General features: G+C 34.3%; 1 protein-coding gene across 1 annotated transcript; it reads right to left on the minus strand.

Moving 5' to 3' along the window:
- Positions 1 to 1,651: 1,651 nt before the first annotated feature.
- On the minus strand, positions 1,652 to 14,019 carry LOC132267248 (uncharacterized). The gene is made up of 7 exons (XM_059768352.1): positions 13,643 to 14,019; positions 12,950 to 13,035; positions 11,116 to 11,262; positions 10,889 to 10,997; positions 5,483 to 5,606; positions 2,997 to 3,267; positions 1,652 to 2,048 (listed from the first exon to the last, which is right to left on the minus strand). Exons 1-7 carry the CDS (start codon positions 13,764 to 13,766, stop codon positions 1,941 to 1,943), a joined length of 969 nt encoding a protein of 322 aa, XP_059624335.1. The 5' UTR covers positions 13,767 to 14,019; the 3' UTR covers positions 1,652 to 1,940.
- Positions 14,020 to 21,385: the final 7,366 nt, after the last annotated feature.

The following is a 21,385-nucleotide window of genomic DNA, read 5'->3' on the forward strand; positions in this document are numbered from 1 at the left end:
TTAACGTAAAATAATTTTTGATATGAATCTTACAATCATTTCCTTTGAAAGAAATTTTTTTAACTATTTCTTTGATTGGTTTCAAATTTCAAAGTAGGAAAAATTGGTCAAAAAATTCATTTCACAATTAAACTTATTGAATGTCTATTACATTCCTAAGAATTTAACGTAAAATATTTTTCGAAAAATATTTTTTTCATTTTCTGATATTTGATTATCGTAAAATATTTACAAAAATATATATATATATATATATATATATTAAAATTTAATAAAAATAACTTATCCATCAATTTTCGACAAGTTATTTTACATGTCCCGCCCGATAAACTCAACCTCAATCTTGACGTACATTTTTGCCAAACACCGACAATGTAAAAATAAAAGAATATTTTACTTGAAAACAGAAAAATATTTTTAAAAAAAATATTTTACGTCGAAACAAACAAGCGAAAACCATGTGCCAACTAGCCTAGGAGGAGTATCCAGTCTTATAGGCTTAGGTCTCACCGAGGCTCTTTGCCTCGAGTGTCTGTTGCTCTGCTCTGTGTTGCTATTGTTTCTAAAACGTAGCCCAGAAGTTTGAGGCTCTTTGTCTCGAGTGTCTGTTGCTCTGCTCTGTGTTGCTATTGTTTCTAAAACGTAGCCTAGAAGTTTGAGGCTCTTTGCCTCGAGTGTCTGTTGCTCTGCTCTGTGTTGCTATTGTTTCTAAAACGTAGCCCAGAAGTTCAAGCTTTCGTTCCCTTTCTAAAAGTAGCAAAGGTCTCTAGCCTCTTCTCTAAGTTATTGCTAGCTGCCGATTCCCTTTCTATCTCAAGAGAGAAAGATATATACTATAGAAAGATATCCAATGGAGCCTTTCTTTGCTTTGCTACGCGGTAGCACATTCTTCGTGGGAGTGCTGTATTCCTTGTTTAGGCGACAAACGTAACTAATTCCCAAAAACCCTCTTCTTTCAAGTCCAATAACCACCACCACCTGCCTTCCACCATCGTCACTATCACCGCCACCACTACCGCCGTCTTCAACCGCCACCACCACCTCCACCACACTGTCGTCGTTACCACCACCACCGCCATCTCCACTGTCTTCCACCGCCGCCGCCTTTCACCGCCGTTGCGTCACCATCACCACGACACCATGTCGCCTTCCACACGGCCACCACCTTCTACCACCACCGCCGCCGCCACCACCACTACTGTCGCCTTCCACCTACACCGCCACTATTGTCACCACCACTGCCTTCCACCATCACCACCTTCATTGCCTTCCACCACCACCACCATTGCCTTTCACCACCATTGGTTCCACCACCTACACCAGTGCCACCTTCCACATAATAATAAGATAAGATAATCCAACCAAAACGTTTGAAATGGCATATTTAAACAGCATCTTTCTGATGTGAAGCACCCTCCTTGTATAGGGTAGGATTTGATCTCATAGCAAATAATGAAATGCACTCGTCATGGAATATATCTGGGTAAAACCCATAAAACCCAACTTTCTGATCTGTAAAACAATTCACTCTGTGGAGAAAGTTTGCATAAAATTCAAAAACTAGACATAGTTGATCCAAAATAACATTATTTGAACACACAAGGTAATCTGAAAAGGCAGCACGCTATTCTTGCAGACAAAAAAGGCATCGTCGATGGAAACTTTCATCATATGCTTTTCGTCAATAAATTCAAATTATTGATATTCCATATCCTTCTACAAAAGTAAAATACAACTGTAACACTTATACATATACCTTCAAAGGTGTCATTCACAAATTTACAAACACAAGAAGACAACATCAAGAACATTTGAGATCTCTTGTTCAGTAGCTGAATAAGATGCGTTTCAACTTTCAGAATAAATAGTAATAAAACTCAATAGCCCCATATTACCTAAATAAAGGGTCATCCCGCATTTCCTGTAGAAGTTATTAGAAATCATAGGAGGCCAAGTGTTTTCAGCTGCTGAACATGTTCAGGTGGAAGAGGAGGAGGAGACCAATCAGATCCAGTCATCTCGCCATCAACATCCTCGACAACATATTCCTGATTAAGCAGTTAATGAACCTTCAGAAGGATAATTGATGGGCAAAAAACAGTGGACAATTAAGATTAACAATCAACAAAAGTTACAAGAGGGTGTACATAATGCTGCAACCCTTGTCAGGACTAATGGATACCCTCAGACAATTGGATACCCTAAGTCTTATTTTCAAAACAATCAACAAGTCACAAGATTTAATTAACTATGTTGCTCCATACGGTTTTAAAACGGGGAAACAACCTCTCCGTATGTAGGGGGTAAAGCTGCATACATCTATTCCTCTTGAGACCCCGCACTGATGGAAGCCTTGTGCACTGGACTAGCCTTGTTTTATTACAAAATTATTATAGAAAACATTATAAAAGTATTTGTCCTCTATGTTTGTTAAGTCCTAGGAAGTATGACCTGTCCCTTGAACTAGTTTCGTTAGCAAGACTGTTCTTTCAAAATCCGAATTACCAAACCTTGTGCAATAAGTTTTGGAGAAGTTGAGTACCTTTTCTTTTTTTTTTTTTTTTTTTTTTTTTTTTTCCTAGTTGGTACTCACACACACTTGTCTCTTCTGAGACTTGAACCCTTGACCTCCTTTTGGGAAGTAAGAGGCTGATACCGCTAGGCCACCGACCCGTTGGTTGTTTTGAAAATAAGTGGAGTACTTTTTCACCAAAACATCCTAGAATTTAGCTATTAATTGAAACCCCATTTAGTGGCTTACTTGGCCGAGCAAGTTAAAATCTTTGGCCTTACTTTCTGTATAGCACACCCTAAAGGTAATTTCATTCCATATTTACAGCTAAAATGTGGTTAAGCTGTTCTTATTTGTGCCCATCCTAAGATAAGGCTTTGTTGAATGCCCAAGTTGGATTTGGCCAGCTTATTCACCATATGACTAAGTAATGACAATGTAAAGTATCTCAGCAGATAAAAACAAAAAGCGACTCTTGGCTTACTTTTGTTAGCATCCTTTTTGCAAGTATGTGATAATGTCGCTGCCAAATCCTTTGTCCAACCATTGTAGCCACCAGTACACTGTAAAATATGCCAATCACAGTAAATAGCCCCAGCACAACCAAAGCCATTATAAATAATAATGGCAGCCCAGCTTCGCCAGCACCTCCTAAGCAACCACATTCACCCGCAGCACTACCACAACTTTCGACGCATGTCGTACAGTCAGTCCACATGCAAAGAGTGCCAGGTAAATGGCAGTCTGCACACATTCTGTGAGGAAGACAAACAGAATTAATTCAACTGACTCAATATAATACACACACACAGATTTTTCCAATATTCACATGGCCTAGCATCTAAGAACATGCTGCTTTTCAACAACAATTACAACTTATCCACCTTATGAACTCGTTTGAAATGAGATGAACATCATATACAAGGAACTAGGAATCCATAATATTTCAATAGTTCAACCTAAAAAGGAAGGGAAACCTCCTCCTCTTTCTCTTTTATATGCAAGTTTGATGAAGAACCAAGAGATAAAAGCAAATAATAAAAATAATAAGGCAAAAGAGAGGAGGATGCACAATCAATTAACATGTGAAACTGTGGGATTACAAGAAATCTCAACCAGACAACAATAGAGGATATAAATTGTGAGAGAACACAACCACACTAGAGTTAACCGGTTAACACTGCAACACAACCAACAACTCTAACCAATACTGGGAAACAAAAATTCAAGAAGAGTCGAAGTGAATAAGTGATTTGCAGTTCGAAGCTAAGAAGGCTAGATTCAGTGCCACCAACTGTTCCTTCATTCCCAAACTTCTCTGAACAAGAGGCATATACACTTACTTGAGAATTGACAAACCTTTTTGGAAGCTGAATCACTAAAGTATGAGCTGGACAACTAGTTGGAGAAGTTGAGGCCTCTACAGAAGTATTAGCTGGACGACTAGTTTTCTGGAAACTGAATCACTAGGGAGAAGCAAATTCGTGACGAGCAAATCGCGTGCCTGAGAGTAGACTCATGAGAGTTTGGTTGATCGGTCTGTGTCAAGAGGCAACTAGGGTTTGGGAACTTCAACCTAGTTGCAAATCTCTTTCTCATAGCGGATTCAGTTTGCCTGGACTAAGTCCCATGGTTGGTTTTTTCCATTTGGATTTTTCACAAACCCACAAACCCCCCACCCCCCACCAAAAAAATAATAATAATAAACCAACGGGCCCCACCCAAAAGTCTTGGTCACAAACCCTGCGAGACTCTACATCAGAGTCTTGGGTTCCAGTCCTTGCAAGCATCAAATAGGCTTCCTTTTTCAATTTCTGTAGAGATTCTACTAGCCAAGATGTTACAAAGTCGCACATAAAAGGCACCAAACAACAAATAAAAACAATTGGGCTTCTAAACCCAATAGCAGGCGAAAAATAATATATATATATATAATATATAGAACCTTTTTTTTTTCTTCGGTTTGGGACGCCATCAATACGCTAACTTTTTAAGCAGATATCAAAACAAATTATACTCTTCTAAGCTCTAAACCATGTTTTTTTAATAAGAGACGTGTATGAAGATGAAAACATACATAAAGACCTCAGTACAAAACATGACAAAACCATGAAGTACAAATACTAATCAAGGACAAGCTGCAAACAGTATTGACAAGACTAATGGTAGTAACAATATTTATAATAATAAATAACGAAAACTTTCTTTTGGTTTGCCCGCAAACAATATTGACAAGACTAATGGTAGTAATAATATTTATAACAACAAATAACGAAAACCTTCTTTTAATTTGCCCTACTTTCATTTTGCAACACATTTGAAAACCGTGTAATGATAGTGTTTTTGTACAATCCGATCTTGCCAAGTCGACCACTACCCTAATTCATAGGAACTCAGTTTCTCAAAATTGACCTAAGCTGAGGGCCCGTATGTGGACCCGTATTTGAATCCAAGCTGGATCTTACGTACATAAATCGTTATCCCATCACAATAGTACATGGATAATCCAAATGAATCATAACACAACAAAAAGTACTTGAATTGGATTGGATCTCAGGTTAATTGTGATCTATTTCCACCCTACCTGAACAAAAATATGCACGGATTCAAGAAGGATGTACTATTGAATTTTCACCCCTACTTGAACACAAATGAGGCACCGATTCACGAAGGATGTCCCAAAGAATATTCATATTAGACCCATCGTTTCAATTCAGATTTAAAAATACAGTCCAAACCCAATAAAATGGATGTGTCAGATCGAACGCCAGGTCAAGACTGAACATTTCATACCATAATATCTTGGATGACCAGACCACCTTGGGTAAGTACAAAATCTAAAACAACAGCAGCAGCAGCGGCGGCAATTATAACACTAAGAAGTTAATAACAACAATACAGTAAGCCAACAGTAAGAAATGAAACATTCATTCAAGTATGTCATATTCCAACCATAAAACAGAATTATACCCGGGCTGACAGCAACAAAGACACAATTCTCGACACGGTTGAGCCAGATCATTCCTCACTCTTCGATCATAACAAGTTATGAAACAGCCAGATAATCCCAGCAATGCGAAAAACAGCAGTGCCCCTGCACTCACCAACAAAAAGAATATAAGCATTAACATCAATGGAACCAGCATTAAAGCACTGATGCATGAGTAGGAAGCAGAGGTCACGTTTCCTAGATACTATTGTCACAATGTGACGTGTTTAGAAACCTCTACCACACTTTTGTTTATATAAATTAATCTACATTTTATATTCAAAAAGTTCTTTCAAACTTCATAACCACTTCCAACCTTTAACCATATGAAATTTAAACCTGTACCCAAATTTCAGGATTTTTATAATAGAAAGTTGGTTCCAATTTATTGAGTAATTTTTCCACAATTAAAATTGTCGAAGTAGAACCTGAAACCTTGATGTTGCTACTGTGATTTCAAACTTACAATGCACTGCACATCACTCAACCAAAAAAAGGTTGGTATCAACAAGATGGAATGGACCTTGTATGACCACACTGATCAAGGTTCTTCCCTTTTTTATGAATCATAAATTCAGAAATCAAAAGTAGATTTCCAGGGCCTGTTCACTAACAGGAATTAATTCCTACTTTTACTTTCTAAGAAAGAAAAATAATGATTCTGATTTCTTAGGGTAAAACAGAAAGTAAAATGAGGATGATGGGTGAGCAGAAGAGGGCTACAGTGACAGAAATTACTTTCTGTCTACAGTGTAGTAAGTAGAGAAAGTAACAAATCGTTACTTTCTCTTTTCTTCATTAAAAGAGGAATTACTTTCTTAGTTGAAAAGTAAAATTATATTAGTAAAGATGATTTGTATTTTTACTTTACGTTTTTAGGAATTGACAGTCGAAAACAGGAAGTAAAAGTGTTGGTGAACAGGCCCCAAGTGACAAGTCTTATATTTTAGAATTTCAGATTTGGTCAATTTCAGCATTCTCCATCGCTGAGAATGCTGTACTTGACACAGTATCAATAGGACTTCATAAATTCAGGACTTAAAACCTTGAAAAGAAAATGTCCATTGCAAAAAGGAAGTATCACCAGTACTTGAACAAAATCCTACAAGGAGCTAAGGAAAACCAATTCTTAGCCCATCAATATTTTAAAGTTCCACGAGTTTATCTCCACTTGGACTGTAAGAGTTGATTTATGCAAACCCAATCTACTAATGCTCCATTTGGCAAGAGGGAAGGGAAAGTGGATAGAATAGATTGGAAGAAAGAAGGACTAGGAAGCACGGACACTCCAAAATAGGCAAAGAATCCATGTCCGACACGTGTCGGACACAGACACGAGTCGGACATGCCCTGACACGTGTCGGACACGGCACGGACACTCCGCGGACACGTGTCCGACACGCCAGGGGGGTGTGTCCGACACGCGTGTCTTATTTTCGGGGGTCTAAAAGATATTTTTTGAAAGTAAGTTGGGTTAAAGTATAAATATATGAAGTTATTTAACAATTATGTGGTCAGAACATAATAATTTTAAACTTTCAAGGTTAATATGCAATTTTAAACAAAAGAAATAGATATTTAAGGCTAGTCATTACACTATTACAAGATGAGATTCAAAGGACGTCTGGGTTGCTCTCTCAAAGTGACGAAGCTCTGCAACTTCCTGCTGCCGATCAAAGGCGACTCCCTCCAGGTTAGTCTCTCTCTCTCTCTCTCTCTTCCCACCCCCCCCCCCCCCCTCCTCTTTTCTTCCTCCTCCTTCCTCTTTTCTTTCTTTTTCTTCACAAACCCTAATTTCTTTTTCTTTTTCTTTTTTTTTTTTTTTTTTTTTTTTTTTCTCACTAACCCCAGTTTCTTTCTTCTTCTTTGTTTTAATTATTTTCATTTTTCACAAACCCCAGATTCTTTCTTCTTTTTTTCTTTTTTTCTTTTTTTTTCATTTTTCACAAACCCGTCTTTCTGTCTTTCTTCTTCTCTGGTGTTTTTTCTTTTTCACAGACCCTAATTTCTTTCTTCTTCTTCTTCTTCTTCTTCTCTTCTGTTGTCTTTATTCTTGATTTAATTTCAGCTGGTGTGACTTATTGACCTGTAAATAAATAGGATTTCATCTTTGATTTAATTTCAGCTGTTGCATATGAATTGTGAATCTGTGATCAAATAGGAATTTATTCATTCTTTGCTGACTGCTGTAAGTATGGATGTTTTTTTCTTTTCTTTTTATGTCTAGGGAATAAGACATTTCAATGCTGTCTACATCAGTTGCTAGTAGGGAATTAGACATTTTAAAGTACTACATCATATGTATATATATATATATATATACTATTCGCCGTATCCCCGCCGTGTCCGTGTCCTAATTTTTTTGGATTTGCCGTGTCGCCATGTCCATGTCGTGTCGTATCCGTGTCCGTGCTTCTTAGAAGAAGGAAGATGCATCTTTAGGGATGAGAAGGCTTATACCCTCCTTTTTTTTAGCTTGGTTAAGTGGAAGGAAAGGAGAAGGATCAAACACTCCACTATTTTGTAGGAGGGAAGGAAAGACAAGACTTTGAATATTATTTTACCACAATACTTCTATCTATATAAAGTAAGATAAATGTGACCACCAAGGCGTGTATCTTACAAATATCTCCTCTCCTTTCAAAATGAATGGTGCAAGGTTCAAGTCTCTCAAGAACATTGTCGGAGATCTTTGCTAGTTGGAAAAAAATAAAAATAAAAAAATAAAACATGTGACATGATAGAGTTTGATAACCAAGGGCAGTAATGTCCTCATCATTCTAGACAAAAATTTCCTTCACTCGTCCCTCAAGTTTTGGGTTCCCGGATCTAGATTGATGTCACATCCATGCTCTCTCTCTACCAAATTATGGAAGCATGTTCCATCCTTGTCCTCTTCCCTCCTTTCCCCTTCCCTTAGTTTTAAGGAATTTCCTAGAACAGTACAAAAAGTAAATAGATGATCAATGACACAGTTCTCCTAATATAATGCCAAGTAAATAGCCAAAGTTCGATTGGCCAAATTAACAAAATGAAAGAATATAATGCCAAGTAAATAGCCAAAGTGATTGATTGGCCACATTATAAAAATGAAAGAATATAATGCCAAGTAAATAGCTAAAGTGATTGATTGGCCACATTATCATAGATAGAAAAAAATATATATTTGATTGAAGTGGCAATAAAACCTACCTAGCTTCCATTGCTCTCAAGATCTTTCAATTAGGACTACCATTCTAAACTTCAATTACCTATCAAACATTTTCTTTCCATTTAGAGAGAGAGATGAAAGAAAGAAAGGGAAAAAAATGATTGAAGAGGCAATAAAACCTACCTAGCTTCTTTTACTCTCCATATCTTTCAATTAGGATTATCATTCTAAACTTCAATTTCCTATCAAAAAATTTCTTTTTATTTGGATTGAAGAATTTGAAACGTGGATTTGTGTTCAATTATTCAACCAATTATAGCATAAATTTAGTACGAGTAATCTAACCTTTAGATTTAAGTTTTAACAAAGATTTGAGAGTTGTATGTATGTATGGATTTCAAATAACAAGATGAACAGAGTTATCTGAAATCCATCCTGACAAGATTCTAACCACGCAATGATTGCAATATAATGTCTCTATTTCCTCTAATCCAATATCCCCTTAAGTTTTCGGATCCAAATTCAATAAACAATCTTTCATTTAAACTTAGATCCATTCATTTATCCAAATGGACCATTATAGAGCAATAGAAAAGTTAAACTCCTCCTTTGTTTAAAATATTTAAGAAGCAAGAAAGAGCATTTGCACTAATGAGTTTTGGCTCATTTTAGGGGCTTACAAAAGGCTTGTTCATATCATGATTACAACAAGTCTCCAGAGTGCTTTTACACATATAACATTTATTTTTAAACCAAAATTTCTACAATAAAAACTAATAATACAGATTTTTTTTCTTTTGTAATAAATCATGCTCGACCTAGTGAGTACTAGATGACAAAACAACCCACCCCGTTGAGTGCCTACCCCATTTAGAAGGGTTATGGGGATAATTAAATGGTTTTGGGTGAGAATGGGGGCTAATATTGAAAACACACTCAAGTGCAAGGCGGCACAGGAAAAGGTCACCCCACCCCATTTATACTACAAAATTACTAGTTTACTCTTATAATTTATTTTATGTACAAAATGCCACTAGGTATATATACTTTAAGAAACCCTAGGTTTAACTTCTGCCACTTGGCCGCTCTCTTTGTCTCTCACTCTCTCTGCTCAACCAATGTAAAAGGAAATCGCTTGGGAAAGTGAAAAACTATAAATTTCACATCAATCTTTGATTCAACGTGATTTACATGTATATATATGTATACAAATGTGTTTATATATATTTGGAGATCATATGTGAATGTGTTTGTACTTGGATACTTGTGTTTGATTTTTGGTGATTTTGATCGTTTTGAGTGAGGCTTTTTGTTTCAATGATTGTCAATTTAAGTTTGACATACATTTTGATGCATTTGGAGATTAATTCAGTGTAAAAATCATTCTTGAACATGCATTTATTTGCAATGCAACATAAGTGTTGGTGGAAATTCCACAAAGGTGTGGAGGAGGAAATTAAATCGGGCAGGTTGGAGGAAATTAAACGGGGTCGGGGATGAGATTAGGGGGTACTTCAATAAAGAGTTTTGGGCGGGGACGAGAGGAGCTTTGCTAAACAAGGACGGGGATAGGGAGGGGGCCGTTCCAAGCCTGCCCCAATGCCATTCCTCCTAACAAGCCTCAAATTATAATAAAAACAGAAATTATGATACAAAAAACAAATTGGGGAGAAATGATAACCTTTCTTCACTTCATTGGAAAGAGTTAACTGCTGAACATGAAATTTAAAAAAAAAAAAAAGTCAAGTCTGTTGATTTAGGTAGAAACATTCTAGTGACAAAGGTATAATCTAATCATTATCTTCCAACAACTATTGAGTCCAGAAATATTCTGTTAAAAATGTGAAGACAAGAATTATTTAAGTATTCAGAAAGTCAAGCACTCAAGCTAAATAATGATCCACTTAATTTCAGGACTTTAAAGCCTTCAAACTAACAACAATAAATCATTTTATAATACAAGAAAATCAATCCCAAACCTTTCCCATTTAAATAAACAAATCAGAGTTTAGCTACGTTGTTAATAAAAAATATTTTCCTCTTCAAGTTATCCTGAAAAATGAAAGAATGTGACTCTAGACAAGAACCCATCAACCCATCAATCTTAATGGAAACCCCACAATAAAAATTCTATTACACTACAAGGAAACGAAAATGAACAACACTGACTATTGAGAATTATACACATAACAGAATCCTAATAACTATTACTTGTTTCAAGTTCTAGGGGCTTTACCACAGATGTAGTAGAAACTCAGAACACTATCAAAACCCCATGCCAAACGAAGCCAGAACTTCTGGTAACCATCAATTAGATACACTAAATATGCCAATGAAGCAATCACCTACAAAGAATATAAAGAAAATAGATCAGAAGACAACACTAGAAAATACAATATTTGCAGTACATGAAAGAAATATAAAGTGAAAGAGAAATTCAAAAGAAGAGGACCAACGACCTACAAGCTGAACAGTGAGAAATATAAACAAAATGTCTCTGGTCACAAAAAATCGAAATTTCAAAGTTCGCCATTTCCTATCAGCAAGAACATGAACTCTCAAATGATAAGGGGCCTTGCAGGTTGTGCAATGAGCAAATGCAAATCCTTCCTGCAGAAAGTGAGATGATTAGAAATACTTATGAAAACATTAGATGACTAAATGCTGCTATCGGTAACACCTATCGATAACACCTAAGGAACAATGCGTAAATATATGTTAAAAATAATTGGACAATCTCAACCACCTTTTAATATGGGGCATGACTCTCAATAAAAAATCTTATTCACATGGCAAGTGTCAAATTAAGAGCATGTTGTGGCATAGTACAACATACTTGCACCCAATACACTTGACAAAAATAATAATGGAACTGTTAAATTCAAAAAATAGTGTCAATATTTTGATACAGATATTCAAGACTTCCATTTCAAATGTGCATCAACTGTTTACACTTGTTTCAAGAATCAAGAAGGACTAAAGTGACGGATATACAAGAATTAATGTCAGTTTGAACAAACTTATGAAGCACTGTTGATGAATTGGAATAATCACAATAAATCAGATTATTCCTCACTGCAGCGACTTTTAGATGATCGCACACTGTTTGAATTATTTTAAGGTTCATGTCTTGAAATGAGGCTCGAGAAAATATTCAAATAACAAGAGGTTCATATCACCCAAGGGCTTAACCCAATTGGTATCTCCTCCTCGCAAAATGCAAGGTTAAGAGTTCGAGTTGATTAGTCAATATGGGTTAGTGTTTTGACTTTACCTACCAAAAACAAAAAGGTGGTTCAGACCTTGTACTGTGGGGTAGACATTGGGTGTGACTCATACATTAACCAAAAACAAGGTTCCTTTCCCAAATTTAAGAACTTATATTTCGTGGTCTTTCTTGTTAAGATTTTAAAAACACTTTATCTATTTTACATTGTTAACAACCATCTACATTTTACTCCAAAAGCTTAAGCTGTTACAGGAGGTGTAACTTAAATATTTAAATCCTTCAACACGCCCCCTCATGTGTGGCCTTTTTCTTTTTGGTCTAACATGTGTTTCATCAATTTTAAATTATGGTGACGGTAACTTGTCAAAAAAAAAAAAAAATAGGGTGACGGTGAGGTTTGTACACATGACCTTCCCGCTTTGATACCATGTTAACAACCATCTACTCCAAAAGTTTAAGTTGTTAGAGAGGGTGTAACTTAAATATTTAAATCCTTCAACATACATAAAATATATATATATATATATATATATATATATATATATATATATATACACATATATATGTATATATATCCTTAGAATAAATGCAATAAATTTAACATTCATACCACGGGATGCTTGGCGCCACACTGAAATTCTTTTAATAAGATTCTTAATACACATTTACATACATAAAAAGTGTTTTCGCAGGTGACAATAATGTAAGTACAATTTATAAAATTCAAATTTGAGGCATATGAATTCACATATCTACACAATCGAAAGAATGTCGTTGTAGGTGCCAATCTAGTAGAAAAGATTTTAAAAGGTTAAGGACCATAACTTATTCAACTACATTGAAACAACATTCTGAATCTCCTGAGAAGGAAAAAAAACAAAAATTTATACAAACACATATGTATATATGTACATATGCGTATTCAGTCTGGAAGGGGCTTAATTAGTTCTCAAGCACAATGTTTCTATCAAATAACACAGGTAACATAGAGAATTATCAAAACAAGAACCAAAAGCTACACTATGGCCATAATTTCACAAAACAAGAGAAAGAAGATGGCGTATATACCCTCACAGCTCGCCAATGATCCAGACATTCCCTATGGACATACTTCGATGTCCCTTTGCATTTGCAAGGTGCAATAAAATCCCGACCTGAAGCAAAAATCAGAAACTGCTTCAGTCCAAGTTGTCTTCAGGTGCAAATAGCAGTCAAAAAAATGAACTTGTACAGTTATGAAAAGATATAATCAGAGCTGCTAGAACTTACAAAACCCCATCAGACTAAAAGAGCCATACAACAGTGATATCATAACAATAAACTAAGCCCATGACTGTTTTGTTACTAAAAAAAAAAACGCAGACTGCAATTTTGTTATTTAAAGTGACATATTTCCTTCTATAATTTTGCTAAAAGAACCTATGTAATTACAGAAATATAAGAAAAATTATCGAGATTAATATGATATCAAATTAAAGCACCACATTTATTTTGATAAGTAAAATTAAAGCATCACATTAGTCTAAAACAATGAGCAAGCATCAAATTAAAGCCTCCAATTTATTTAGCTTCCCAAAAAGAGTGGCAAAAATTACATAAAGTCACGCCCTTTATCATGCATTATATAAGAACTATACGGCTTTGATACTGAAACAATGAACCCTTTTCTTTAATTTCACTAAATTGTGACAATAAACTACTATAAATTTAGAGAAATTTAAGGGTAAAAAAAGGTGAATTGGCGAAACCTATGTGAATTACCATCGGTTTCTAGACAAATTCGACACTGAATTTGCTCGCCCGGACCAGCTTCGAGGTCGATCTCGTTGGGTTCGGTGATCGGAGAAGGAGCAACGAGAGGAGAAGAGTCCGCATGATCAGCCATTGACTTCCAGAGAGAGAGAGAGCAACACAATCTAAGAGCCCTTCACAAACAAAAGTCAATAAACAAAAGCCCTATTTCCTCTTTCTCTCTCTAAAACTCTATTGCTATATCTATTCGACTCTCTCTCCTTACTCCTCTCTCTGTATCTCTCCTATTCTGCGAGCTTTGGTGATGGACAACCCAGGAACCCACCAAAATTCTTCTATTCACCGATCAGAAATAATGGGCTTCCTTAAATGACCAAAAACTTGTGTGCTTTTATTTACTCCAATTTTTATTTATTTACTTTTATTCTTTTATTTATTTATTTTTCTATGAGATTTGTCAAAAGACAAGAATCGCCTACTCAAAAGGATATTCATACTTGCAACTGATGAGGTTTAATTACAAAGAGACACGTGTAGTTTGCAACTACAAAATAAGAAAAGTGATAAATAAGAAAATAAAGGAAGGGAATGAATTTATTTAAAAATATATATATTATCCTTATTTATTACTCTCCTAATTTTATAATCACATATTAATCTATCCAAATATCTGTATGCTAAAATTATTGTCAAAACATCCTTCGGGTTTATCCAAATTTTTCTAACCGCCTTATGTCAAGGTTTATTATGTCAATCCAATATTTTTTTAAATGAACAAACTATCGGTAAGTAAGAGAAAATGACTCAAATGACCTTATTAGTATGTTAAATAATCAATTCAACATATAATTCAACATATTTGTTATCAAAATAAAGTATACAATAAATAATTCATATATTCAACACATGAGACATTGGCTAATAATAATTCAATCTTTGATTCATCAACAAACCACTTGTTCAAAAAAAAAAAAATTTGTTTTTAATTGCCCAAAAATTTTTATTTTCAACTCTGAAAAAACAATTCCAATGGGTTGATATCCGATTAAATTTTAAAGAAATGATCATTTGGTATTCTAACAAGGTCATTTGAGTGATATTTGACAGTTTTTCAACTGATAGATATTTGGACAAATCTAAGAAGAGATCATAGACTATTTCTCAATTAGAAATATTTGAACAACCTTAGGAGAGGGCATAATATTTCACTCTAATTGTTACATCTCTGATCTATGTTTGGGAAGCTTTCCTGGCTGCTAAACGAACTTCTAGCTCCTAGTAAGTCATTTTCAGAAAAATAGCTTGTTTGATAAACTAGTGAAGTTTTATAAATGGGGTTTTAAAAAAAAGTTAGTCCATCTAAAAGCCCATTAGGCTGAAGCCATTTTTGAGGCTTTTATAAACTTGGGAAGTTCATAGCCAATTTAAGGAATAAGGTTATGTTTTGATTGGCTTTTCAAACGTTGTTTTTGGCTTTTTAGATTTGAAAACTATTTTGATTAGTGTTTGGGTAGTTTATTAAAAGAGCTTTTGAGGTTTGGAAGAGTGTTTTGGAGAAGCTAGTACCCCTAACTTTTCCAAAACGTTCTTTTGAAACTGGAAGAGTTGCAGTGTTTTAATGAAATTTTTCAAAATGACAAGCGTACCCCTTTTATTACCAAATAAAAAAATATAATTCCAATCCCTATAAAAAGACCTTTAATTTTCTTTCCAAACCCTAATGCTGCTCAACTCGCCTCTACTCAAAAGATTGATATGATCACTCAAATCAGAGGAAAACCCATAGCAATATACAGCCATATACAAATATATATATATATAATTGAGGCATACTTCAATTCATACAGACATTGAGGAAGAAAGAGGCATACTTCGATTCATATAAATATATAGAAACATTGAGTCATACTTCATAATTCATACTCGGGGCAATACGGCCTTACGATACCTTTACGGAAGGTAGGTTGATACTTGATACAAATCTGTGAGAGGGACTGAAAATTCATATAGTAAAAAATTGCTCTTCAAGCTTGACTTTCATGTTTCCTGGGATTGGCTTTGGTCCTTGATTCATTTCGTAAATAGAGACAAAAAGTCTCTTTCTTCCTCCATATATATATATATATTTCGCTCTTAGCAATCAACAATTTGATTCATTCTTGGTTTTGTTTTCTACCAATTACCAGCATATTCTTTTTGCCTTCATATCCTTTTTTGTCTTCAATTTTATTTGGTCTAGATTTTGTTGTCTAAATTTCTTAAACCGTCAAATAGTTTTTGCAATCTATTATTATTTTTATTATTACATATGGGGTATGGATAAATTTTATTATATTGAATAGTTTATTTGTATATATTTAAAAAGAGTAGTATAAAATAAAATAAAAATAAAAAAGTTAAACTACTTTAGGTTGACAAATGATAAAAAAATAAATAAAAATAATCTTTTACGGGCAAAATAGTTATATTAGTAGTAGAATAACTTTAATAAACTTTTTGTCAAACAGACAAAAAAAACTCTTCTGGAACTAAAAGCTCTTCTAAGATGCAGTTCAAAAACACTAACATATAAGCCAAATACAAATAGAAGTAAAAGCTTTCAAAAATTATGCCAAACAGAAGTAAAAGCAATAAGATAGCTTGTACTTCTCTTTTTCTTATGTGTAAAAGCAGAAGTAAAACTTATGTTAGACGGACCCTAAATTTGGTGGCGGAGCTTTCAAAATCGAAAAGTCTTTTTATTGTAAAGATATTACAAGAATGACTTAATTGAAAAAAAAATAAAAAAAATAAAAAAAAAAGACGTTTGTTAAACTTGATTTTTGAGAAGTTCTTTTAGACGCAAAGTTCATTTTATTCATATGAAGTGTGTGGGAACAAAATGACCAAAGTCCTTTTGGTAGAAAATAAACACAAATTTACAATAATACCCTTATATAATTATTTAACCATATTAACACCGGTTTTGTCATTAAAAAAAAATACATAAACAACTAACTAATGAATAATAAAATAGAATATTTGTACCAATAAAATTGCATAATAATTATATTAACAAATAAATAATGTAAATTTTATTTGAAGAAGATAATAAATTTTCAATGATAAATGTGAACATGCCAAAATTTATAAAGAATTCAACTACTAATTTCAAAATAAAGAATAACGAACTAAGAGAAAAATTAAATAAAACTTTTAGATACAATTTAATGACATAGAAAAGACTATGGAACGATTTATTTAGTCGACTATCATATTGAATTAACAATCCCATCACATATAATGCCCATTTCTCCATGATTTTGCTGGTCCACCGTAGTATGCTTGTACATATCAACGTTGGCACTGACATAACCTTCATCATTGTCATATCATCGGAATTCTGCATCAATTATTACTTCTTGTCATATAAAATTGTGTAATGCTATTTATGCAACTATAATTAATCTTGTATTGGTACTGGGAAATTAAGAAGCCATGTGTTTTAAAATTGGTCACGGAGCTTTCCAAACACCAATACAACGTTCAACTAAATTTCTTAATAAATAATGAATATAATTAAATAATTCTTTTAACTACTCTTGGTTGGCGGTTTCTTTAAAATTCTTGTAAATGATAACGTACTCCTTTATATGATACCAAATATTGCACCATGTTAGGGTATTCAGCATCAACAAAATAGTATTTACCTACGTACAAAGAAAACATCATAATCAATAAGTTATATAATAAAATATAAAAAAAAGTAAACAAACTCAACAATACGAACCGCTTGAAGGTTTCATAAAGTTCATATGTCGCATATAAATAGCTTCGTGAAGTATACGGGAAACATGGGTTGATCCCTCCCATCCGGGGCAAATAAATGTGAGTACATATCAAATGATCAGACAACCATCACATTTTGTATGCAACCATCTTTACGTCTACACTATGGAAACTGTTAATTCACTGGAATCACTGAATCAACACGTGTTTCATCAATCTTACCAATGCACCTAGAATGAAATTTGTTATGAAGTCAATAATAAAATATTATTAAATATATAACAGAACATAATAATATAATTAATTAAAAAAAATTTATAAAAATTACCTTAAAATGAGGCCAATACATGGGATTGTTGCGTATATGTATAGGGAGGGATATCATCGAATGGTGGAGACACAGTAATTAACATTGAGAATCTTACTAGAGCCTTCAGAACTGTGTTAAAATACCTACTAGTCGTCTCACTAGAGACTAGAAATCATTATTGTAGCATTCTATTTATTTCATTATGGCCAATTATCATAATGAATATGACCATTTGCTACTCAACATAAATTCAACGACTATCTTCTAATAGATATCTTCTTTTGAGCTCTTGACAAAGTTGAAAAAATACTTTTTATTCCATGCGAAATAATTTGTTGGTCCCACCTTTGAATTAGGGTTTACCCTTTTAAATGTTAAAAAGTCTGTCATATGTTCTCTACATTGAGTTCTAAGTGATTCTAGCTTGAACAGTGTATATAATTGATCCCTAGGGGTAGCTTGGTCATTTCACAGTGTTAAGAAGACTATTCAAATAATCTAAAAAAGGCACATTGTCTTGAAGAATCTCAAGCCTCTTAAGGTTAAAAACCCTAGTATAGATATTGATATTTTACTACAGAGCATTTCAGGGGTAATTAGGCCTTTTCACACATGTATTATGTCATAATACACTTGTGTATGATAGTCCATTGTGTTGATTTGTTTCTATTCTCAAGTTGATCAAGTGCTGCAGAAGGCAATATATATTGATAAATGTCACTACAAGGGCATTTTGGTCAATACAAATTGCTGAGAATTCTTGTGACACATGTCCTGTGGTCCTAGTGTGTGAATATGCAGGCTATCATTCTTTGCTTAATGATTAAGCTTGTTATACATTCATATAATATGCATACACAAGGCTGTCAATGAGCTTGCATATTAGAATATATTTTCTATAAATGTGGCAGGGGTATTATGGTACATTCACAAGGGAATTACATATTATTTAATGGCCAATGATTGGATAATGGTGACACATACACTTCCTCTTTGAGATAGCATTTGTATTCATGATGTACTATATATATGTTGTTATAGAAATTTCTAGGGTTTAAGCCTTTGAGAGAACCTTAAAGTAAGCTACATTGAGAGTGAAATGAGAGCTGAATATGAATACACATTTCTAAGATTATTTGTAATGATTAAAACTTGATTTGAGCTAAGAAATACACTCAGAGAATTCACAAGAATAGATGATCAAATGGAGGCATGTTGCTGTGATTCTTGCTGGTGCAGAAGATGGTTTAGAGGTCTAAGTTTGGTTTGAGCTTGTTGTGGTGCTGAGACAAGGTTGAGGCAAGTGTAACTTATCATTTACATCTGCAAAAAGTATGTTTGTGACCATATTTTAGCTGCATTTGATTTTGATGTCTCACACCTATGTATTAGCTTATTTTTCTGGTTTAGCTTGTTGATCTGAACTTAATATCACTATATCTTGCTATGAGTTGCATTATTATCATCTAAGCAAGATTCTATAGTTGAATCAAGGTTGTTAAAGTTGAGGTTTGCACAGAACTAAGGTCAATACATAATTTAACCTTATAAAACCCTAGTTTTTTTTAGTTCTATATAACTAAGTCTGTATATGAGTTGAAATTGTGTATGTATGCTATATTCATCCTGATTATCATCTGAACATGTTTGTAATGAAGATACAAGATTATGGATTTCATCTCTGAGTTTGTAGGACACGAAATTCTCATTTTACCCTACAAACCCTAGTTTCAGTAGAATGAAGGCAGGGTGTTTGTAATTTAGTATTGATACTTTGAGCTGATTATTCACCCTTATCTACGTAATAGCTTGATTATTATTGTAATACATCTTTTTATATGTATTTAGTGAGCTATGAGAGCTTGCAAGGTCTAAGCAGGGTTGCTTAGGATGAGGGGATTGCAGAGTGCACTTAGTGGTGCTAGTGTGTGTGTAGAGGCTGTGAAAACTAGTGTTTCATCTTGTACAAGGGTGTGCACAGAAAGTGAGACAGCTGAGTGTGTAACTACTTGCATACAACTAGTTGAAATTTTATTGGCTGAGGTTAAGAACCAAGGTTTTTCCCTATTGAGAGGGTTTTCCTTGTAAATGCACTGAGTACTTATAAGTGTGTGGAAGCTTGTTGATTTTGTTATCATCCTCCTCACATTGTATTGATCACACTAAGAAGAAAAGTTTATACAAGAACCAATTCACCTCCCCTATTGGTTCATCAATTGGTATCAGAGCTTTGGTTTACCTTTTTGAGGTTTTAACCAACCTGCAGAAGATTTTGTGTAATGGAAGAAGGTCAAGTTACAAACAAAGCACCTGGTTTTGATGGATCCAATTATGATTCATGGAAAACACAGATGGAAGCTTTTCTCATGTCTCGGTCCTATGATGTATGGCATGCAACCATTTATGGTTTTGTGGTTCTCAATCTAAACAATCCCTCAGCAGATGATAAAAATGCTCTAGCAAATAATGGAAGAGCAAAGCATGATCTCTTCTGTGCTCTCAAGCAATAAGAGTTCACAAGGATCAAGAATTGCAAGACAAAAAAAAAAATGTGATTCTCTCAAGGTTGCTCATGAAAGGAATAATATTATCAAAGAGAACAAGATACAACTTCTCAAGGTTCAATATGAAGGCTGCAAGATGGAAGAAAGGGAAGTTGTTTCAGGGTACTTATCCAAGATTAATGAAATTGTAAACAACATGAAAGCTCTGGGTGAAGAGGTAAAAGACTCTGAAGTGTGTAAGAAGATCTTAAGACCTTAACTTTAAGGTTCAATGCTAAGGTCACTATTCTTGAAGATAAAGACCTTTCTTAAATGAAATTGATTATGATCTTCAAGCTTCAGTCACAGTATATGAGATGAGAATTGGTGCTCCTACATAACATAGAAGAGAAGCATCTTTTAAGGCCAAAGAAGTGGTTGAGGATGCTGAACCTAAGTCTGAAGATGACGATCTTGAAGAAGATGAAGTTGCTTACCTTACCAAAAAGTTCAGAAAATTCAGGTTCAAAAAGAAGTCTCAGTCACAGCAAACTTATTATTAATTTTATTTTCTAGGGTATAGATGTATAGTTTCTTCGAAAACATTTTCGTTTTTCGGGGTTATTTGTTTAATTAAGTTTTTGAGATATTTTGTCTTAGAGACCTTTTTGCAATTATTCCTCACATATTTAGTGGAGAGACTAAGTTGCAATTATGAGAAAGAGTGACAAGTGTCACACTTTCATTGGCCCATTTGTTGACTTTCCATTGGAGCACTTAGAAGCCTAGGATGGTGACAAGTGTAAGGTTGTGATTTAACCTTGTAAGGAAGTCTAGGATGGTGACAAGTGGAGGGTGGATGTGTGTGTGAGAGAGAGAGGTAGTGTTGGTGTAGTGTATTTAACTATCAAATGGTTTAGTTAGTGGAAAAGTTAAAGATATTCTTTGTCTTTTCCAACATCTCACCTTAGGCCACCATTAGAGACTTGAAACCCTAGGCTTGAGAGCTTGGTTTCACGCCTCTTTCCCATACCTTTTGGTCTTCCACATTGAAGAAAAAATCTTCCCCACATCCATTTCTACCACACCCTTACCCAGTTTCCCCTTTTGCTTCCATTTGCTTTAGGATTCTGGAGATTTAATTCTCTAGCGAGGTAGGGGTTGTCTTATGTTTATACTCTTTGTATATCT

The sequence above is a fragment of the Cornus florida genome, unplaced genomic scaffold (genome assembly GCF_030987335.1).
Source record: "Cornus florida cultivar Cherokee Brave unplaced genomic scaffold, ASM3098733v1 CherokeeBrave_3.0.0_Hap2_Chr07, whole genome shotgun sequence".
NCBI classification, from domain to species: Eukaryota; Viridiplantae; Streptophyta; class Magnoliopsida; order Cornales; family Cornaceae; genus Cornus; species Cornus florida.